The sequence below is a fragment of the Chiloscyllium plagiosum genome, unplaced genomic scaffold (assembly GCF_037043375.1).
Source record: "Chiloscyllium plagiosum isolate Xiang-an unplaced genomic scaffold, Cpla_swu_hap1 HiC_scaffold_28, whole genome shotgun sequence".
Taxonomy (NCBI): Eukaryota; Metazoa; Chordata; class Chondrichthyes; order Orectolobiformes; family Hemiscylliidae; genus Chiloscyllium; species Chiloscyllium plagiosum.
The window spans coordinates 20,723,872-20,731,431 of record NW_028270166.1 but is presented as its reverse complement, the minus strand read 5'-3'; the positions used below and the strand labels follow the sequence as shown (position 1 = coordinate 20,731,431).

General features: G+C 40.0%; 1 protein-coding gene across 4 annotated transcripts in view; it reads left to right on the top strand.

Moving 5' to 3' along the window:
* Nucleotides 1-583: 583 nt before the first annotated feature.
* The window catches only part of LOC122565347 (BTB/POZ domain-containing protein 2-like), a 48,024-nt gene continuing 41,047 nt past the window's right edge, over nucleotides 584-7,560 (top strand). The window contains exon 1 of one of the 4 annotated variants that reach the window (XM_043721218.2): nucleotides 584-1,157. In XM_043721218.2, the coding sequence (XP_043577153.1) occupies nucleotides 694-1,157 (464 nt within the window). In that variant the 5' untranslated portion in view covers nucleotides 584-693. The remainder of the gene's footprint in view (nucleotides 1,158-7,560) is intronic. The other 3 variants (XM_043721219.2, XM_043721220.2, XM_043721221.2) reach the window with 3 other exon arrangements.

The window sequence follows — 7,560 nt, the reverse complement described above, 5'->3', positions numbered from 1 at the left end:
GGGGCCAAAATCATTTATCGTCCCACATGTTAATATAATAAATATGGTTAATTATTCATTATTTGTGATTGAAAAGGACAGAGATAACAGAGAGATTGGTGAGAGGTTGTACCAACAGCAATCAGAATGGAATTATTGAGTACCAATAGATTTACAAATAATAATTTCAGCAAATGGGGCTGAAATCATTTATCATCCTGCATATTAATATGAAAAATACAGTTAATAATTTATTATTTGTGATTAAAAGGTCAGAGCTAATCGAAAGATGTGTGCAAAAAGCTGTAACAACAGGAACAAGAATGAAATTATTGAATACCAGTGAATGTACAACTAATAATTTCAGCAAAAGGGGGGGCAAAGCCATTTATCATCCCGCATATAAATACAGTAAATAAGGATAATAATTCATTATTTGCAATTAAAAGGGGCATAGATAACAGAGAAATCGGTGGGATGCTGTAACACAGCAACGATAATGGAATTGTTGAGTGCCAATGGATTTACAAATGATAATTTTATCAAAGGAAGCTGGGGTTACTAAATTTAAGGTCACATATATATTAATGTTTGTGATTAAAATGGAGAGAGGTTCGAGGGGGGAGGGTGCTGCGTTAAGTGGGGATTTCTATCTGGCTTTAAGGAGGGCCATGCTCTCTGCAGCTGCTGTTTATAAACAGATGCCACTTCAAGATGGCGGCGGGAGGGAACAACCTCAGCGCCTGTAACCGAGTCAACATCCCTAATGGCGGCGGAGGCTCGGGCAGCCCGAGCCTGGGCACCAACTCCTCGTCGCCTTCCTCGCTGTCCGGCGGGGTCGGGCCGGGAGGAGCAGGAGCAGGAGCGGGAGCGGGAGTAGGTGGTGGTGGAGGATCGGCGGCGGCGGTAGTCATTTACCGGGAGCCCATGTACAACTGGCAGGCCACCAAGACGACGGTGAAGGAGCGCTTCGCCTTCCTGTTCAACAACGAGATCCTGAGCGACGTGCACTTCCTGGTGGGCAAGGGGATGGGGACGCAGAGGATCCCCGCTCACCGCTTCGTGCTGGCCGTCGGCAGCGCTGTCTTCGACGCCATGTTCAACGGCGGCATGGCCACCACCTCCACCGAGATCGAGCTGCCCGACGTCGAGCCCGCCGCCTTCCTGGCCCTCCTCAAGTGAGTGCGGCCTTGGGGCGGGGGAGGGTCGGTTATTCATCAAATTTACATCGGGGTTGAGGCCTGTCTGGATCATTCCTGCTTTGGGGGGTGGGGGGAGAGAGAAGTCGGCCCTGTACAAGTCTTGTGCGGAATCATTTTATTTTTATTCCTCCCGGCCCTTTACAACATTTGGTGCGAAGGCATTTCTAAATTGATGCCCTCTCCTAATGTTTGAAGATGTTTTCGTGGCTTTATGTTTAAATTCACAGTCGGGAAGGCGCAGCCTTTAAGTTTTTATAAAATGGTTCACGCCCTTTTTTGTGATGGTGTTTGGTGTGGGGGAGGCGGACTTTTGTATCCTGAGGGCTTCATTCATAGTCTGCAGAAGGTTGCAGCTGCGCTGATCCAGATGATGTTTTCTTGACTAAATGGGGACTTGCTTCAGGCAGACTTGTCCTTTCTAAGGTACCAAAATTGCATCGCTTTCGGTTTTCGTGGCAGGCGAGGTTATGTTTCATGGTGGTGGAGGAGAAGGATGCTGCTGCTGCACTTGTGGTATTTTTGTTTTTGGTTTGTGGACCGTGGAAGGGTCTCATTTTCGACGCTTATAACGAAGGCAAGATGGCTAATGCACCGCAGAGCATTGAAAGCTCCTGCCACTTCGTCAGTCTGAAGACTTATTTATTCAAGTTAGATTTGTGAAAAGCTCAATCCCTGCTATACTCTTAAATTTTAGCAAGTGTCAGCAACATGTTTATTTTTAAAGGGGTCAGAGGTTTCTGTTTATTGCTCCACCCAATTCTTTGTCCACTTTTGCATCACTTATTGGAATTAAAAATCTAATAGCTTCCAGGTTTCTCTGCACCTCTTCCCCCCCCCCCCCCCATTTAAATTGTAGCTCATAAATATTTGGTGACAAGTCTGTTTAAGTTGAGTTTTAATGCGGCTGATAGAAAATGCACATCATGACGCTTGCCAAACTTGCACAGGGTTAGAGTTTTCAATCCTGTAAAGGCCAGTTTAGTCTCTTTTCTTTGCTGTTGATGTGCATCATCAAGTGAGATATTGTGCAATGATGTACAAATTGACATAATACAGCTGTTATTTTCTCTGAAAAGTGACATTTTAGATTGACTATTGAATCTGTATGGCTTTCTTACTTATCCCTCTGGTTACTTGGTGTCAGGCTTTCCAAAACTTATTTATAATAACTGTTGTCTTTGTCACTGGAACGGTGGCATTATTCACATGAGGACTTGCTTTAATAAGTGTAATTGTTTGTCTGAGCTGTGACATTGTGTTGCTATATTCAGCAATTGAGCCTAATTTTGTCTAATGTTGATGCACCCTTTCTGGTAGGGTACTTTAAAATACTCAGCAGGAACTGGAATTCCAGGTAATGCATCCTCTCCTGAGAAGGGAAGGGAGGGCAGCTATTAATTTGAAAAAGAACCCTTGTGACGTTTTCATTTTCTAATCACTTGGGAGATGGTACCATATTGGTAACTAATGCTCTAGGGAATTTGTTTCAATCCACAGCAGCTGGTGGAGTTTAAATATCACTTGAGTTGAAATCTAGATTCATTAAGGTGCCTGTGATACCACTGGTTGTCATATTTTTAAAAATTCTGAATAGGTCACTTCATTCTGCAGTTTTTTAACTTGCTCTGGCCGCCTTGTGGATTTTGTGGCATTATTCTTAATATTGTAATCGTATTTGATTAGCTGATCCCTGTTAGGAAATAAAAGCATGCTTCGAAGTTACAAGTGGCTTTCTTGGTCAACCACAATATTCTGCCCTCTTGTCCTGAAAGTGGTGACGTATACCAGGATACAATTCGTGTAAACACTGTCCTCCTTTCAGGGCACAACATAAGCTCCTATTTCCAACTGTGGATTAAATAATGCTTGATTGTTGGTTGAAAATGTAAAAAAGAACATTTTGTTTTCAACTAATGTCTACGCAGCTGTTATTTGCTGACCACTACTAATCCTGGAAAAAGAACCTCTAGTTACTGTACTGACAGACCAGCGGTTGAGTAGTTTTTCTTCTGTGTAGCTCTTTACTACATAATACACTTACCCATTAAACCACACTTTTAAGGATTGGTTAGCTCATAGACAATTGGTGTGTGATGTTGTGATGCCAACAACATGGGTTCCATTCCTGCACCAGTGGAGGTTACTGTGGAGGACTCTCCTTCTCAACCTCTCCCTTTGCTTGAGGTATAATGACCCTCAGGTTAAACCACCTGCAGTCATGTATCTCTAATGAGAGAGCAAATCAATTGTCCAGTTAGACTATGGTGACGTTTTTTCTTGTGGAATACATAAGTTCTTGTCAAGGTCCTAAATTATTTTTGTTTTTGTTGTAAACTGAGTTGGTTTTGATCACTGTAGGTGTGAATTTGCTGGGCAGAGGTGTTGGAATATCAGCATTTATTCTTCCATATGGTTGTTAGATTCAGCAAAAAAAGTAAAATGGAATGTCTATCTTGTGATTTGTATGGGCTCTTTGAAAGATAGTAGACTGTACTATCTGTACTAAGATTCACTGGTCCTTTTTTTTTCAAGGTGAACCATTTTTGATTTATGACATGTAGCTCCTTTTTAAATAAGCATTTCCTGGCAACCTCTAGTCTTATCACCTGCAGTATGATTCCAGTTTTGGTCTTTTTATTTAAGAACCTGTATCCATGTTTAAAATTGCAAAGTGACTATCCTGGTTGCAAGTCAAATTTTTTCAGGTGCAAAATTAACAGTATACCAAACACATTAGGTTTGGTGGCTATCACTAATTGTAAAACTGTATACTTTACTATATTCAAACCTTTTCATCTTGCTGATCTGTTCCTGCTTGTATAGATTATTTTCTCCAGTGGCTAGCTCACTTGGCTCCAATCTCCCTCAACTAGGATTAAATAACACCAAAACTATTGGATTTTGTTAGACTTTGAGGGCAGCAGCATAAGACGAATAGGAATAGGCCATTTGGCCCCTTGAGCCAGCTGCAACATTTAGTGAGATTGTGTCTGTTCTAAGATTCCTCCTGTCCATTTTCCTACCCTTTCTCTGTAACTCAGATTCCACTATCTGATCAAGAATCTATCTCAGTCTTAAATATGTACAAGGATATGCCCCCCCACAGCTCTCTGGCAAGAAGTTCTAAAGACAGTCAACCCTCAGGAAATTATTCCACGTGTTATTCTTAAACTGGTGCCCCTTTATTCTGTGACTGAGCTCTCTGGTCCTGGACTTGCCCTGAGGAGAAACATCCTCTCTCTATTTATCCTGTTAAGCTTCTTAAAAATCCTGGGTTTCAATGAAATCACCTCTTATTCTTCTAGACTCCAGTGAGCAGAGTGCCAGTTTGTTTAACCTTTGCTCAAAGACAATCCCGCCATACCAGGGATCATCTTATTGAATCTTCTTTAAACTACTTCCACTGAAATGATATCTTTCCTTAAAAGCGAACCAAAACTGCTCTCACTATTCCAGATATTATCTCACCAGCACCTTGCAGTTGCAGTAAGACTTCGTTACTCTTCCACACTAACTCATTTGAAATAAGGGCCAATGTCCCATTAGCCTTCCTCATTCCCTGTTGCAGTTGTGCTAGCTTTCTATGTCTCGTGCACATATACCCCCAAGTCCTTTTGTATTACAGCTGTCTGCAGTTTTGCTCCATTTAAATATTCTGTTCTTTTGTTCTTCCTTCCAAAATGCATACCTTCCCACTTTTTTACATTAATCTCCATTTGCCAACTTTTTGTCCACTTGCATAACTTATCAATATTTCTGAATAAACGGTTTGTATCCCTTCACAAGCTGCCTTTACACCTATCTAGTAAAATGATTGAAACTTGTAAGGCCTCTTGATTTTATAATTGAAATGGCTCTGTGCCATTTTGTGTATTGCAATATACTTAATTGGTAAAGTTGTGACATTGTGTTGTACATGAATAGTGAATGATTTGTAGAAGCACTCTGCATGCATGTCATCTTTGCAGGTAATTATAGATTCAGAGTGAAACCAGTGACCACATCAATTATGAGGTGCTTTGTTAGAAATATATGAAATGACGGTGTTCTGTCTGAATTTTATAAAGACTAATTAAAACATTTTTATGACTGAATTATTGATATCACAATCAAGAAGGATAATAATGCCTTTACTTCCTGTAGTGTGGTAGTTCTGTTTTTCAAACTCTGATCACTTGCTTTTGTGATGTTTTTCTGTTCTTCTGACTTAATATGCCTTTCAGCAACTTGTATGCTTAAAGATGAATACTATTTAGACATTCCACTCTTTAAAAATGTAGTAGGAATCAGACTAGAAATACCAATCAAGAGGACATGACTTTTCTTTCACGATGACTTTTTTCAATCGGTTGGTCAATGGCAAGTGTCACTGACTGTGTCCGAACATACAAATTAAGAGCAGGAGTATTCCTTGGACTATATTTTTTCCCAATCAACCTGTTCAGTGATATTATTACAGACCTCTGGAGCAGATGGGACTTCCCAAGTAGGGACATTACCACTGGGCCACAAGAGGGCCCTCCTTTGACCTCGTGCATTCCTGCCTACACTTGATAATCTCTCATCCTTTGCTAATCCAGAATCTGTCTACGTCTACTTTAAAACCATTAAAGAACTTTCACTTTGTACTCTTTCTGAAAAGAGTACAAAGACTCATGATGCCTTTTCGAGGGAATTTCACCTCATCTGTTTTAAATGAATGACTCCTGATCTTTTAAATAGTTACACCTAGTTTTATAATCTAGATCAGGGGTGGGGAACCTGCGGCCTTCTAGGCCATTGTGTGGCGTTTTGAATGAATCCAAATTTTGCAGAACAAATCTTTTATTTTTTACTAATTTTTTTGTCCTTTATTATTTTATTTTAATCTTAAAATGAATGTATTTAAAATACCAGAGAGTAAAAGAAATACAATGAAAGGTTCTCTGACTTTGAGAATCTTGACATCACACTCAAATTAGCATTTCAGCCTCACCTAGTTGATGTCTCCAAGGCTCCTAAAGAACTACAGATGGAATTGATTGAGCTCTCAGAAGATGACATTTTAAAGTCCTTATTTGATGCTAAGAAAGATCCAGTTGAAATATGGAAAAATGCAATAGAATACCCATACCTTCGGCAACATGCACGAGAAATGCTTTCTTGCTTTTCAACCACTTTTTGCTGTGAATCTACATTCTCTGACTTAACCCAAATAAAGTTCTCCCTTAAGGTCACAAATGACGGATACCTATCTAGAGGATCAGCTAAAACTGCAGACCTCCATGCTGCAACCAAATATTCAAATGCTTTCCTTCAAAAAGCAGTCACAGAAAAGTCATTAAAAGGTTAGTTAACTTTAGAATTAACATTTTTTCATTTTGTTTTAGCTAGTACATTGTTTTGTAAAAATCTAACTACTATGTGAATTTTGAAGAATATATAATTGAAGCTGCTTGGATGCGACCTTATTAGATTACAACTAACATAATGTGGCCTTCCAATATGAAAAGGTTCCCCACCTCTGATCTAGATATTCCCTTAAGAGGAAACATCTCTACATCTACCTGTCAAAACCTCTTGGGATTTTTGTTTCAATTAAGAAGTATCAGGATGAGCACTTAAAATGCCAGGGCATAGTAAGATATGGTAAAAACAACGATTGCAGATGCTGGAAACCAGAGTCTAGATTAGAGTGGTGCTGGAAGATTACAGCAGCTCAGGCAGTATCCGAGGTGCAGGAAAATCGACATTTCGGGCAAAAGCCCTTCATCAGGCCTTCCTGACCTTTTGCCCGAAATGTCGATTTTCCTACTCCATAGTAAGATATGGACCAAGTGCAGTAAATGGGATTAAAGTAGTTTGATGTTTGTTGGTTGGCATAGACATGATGGGCTAAGGGGCCAATTGCTACACTATGACTGTGACTATGACCTCTTGCTCTTCTAAACTCCAATGGCTAAAAACCTAACTTGTCTAGCCTTTCCTCATAAGACAGCTGTCTCACTCCAGGCATTGGTTTGGTAAACCTTCTCCAAAGTATTTATATCCTTCCTTTTTTAAATAAGCTGAACAGTACTACGCACATTATTTCAGATGTGGTCTGTTGGTACCCTGTATATCTGAAGCATAACTTCCCTAGTTTTGTATTCAATTCTCTTTGCAATAAATTATAACATTTTTTGTTGGCTTTCCTAATTTCTTGCTGTAGACCCTGCAAAATCCTGTCTACAGTCATCTAGAAAATCTACAGTCATCTGCCCAATATAATTTAATTGTGGCACCAGTTGGAGGAATTCTCTGGTTGTCCAACAAGTGATTTTACCAAGAAGAGTATGCAGCCACTTTTGAAGTTTGCAAAGTGCAATAGACAGTTGGACATGCAGAGATTTGAAATAGA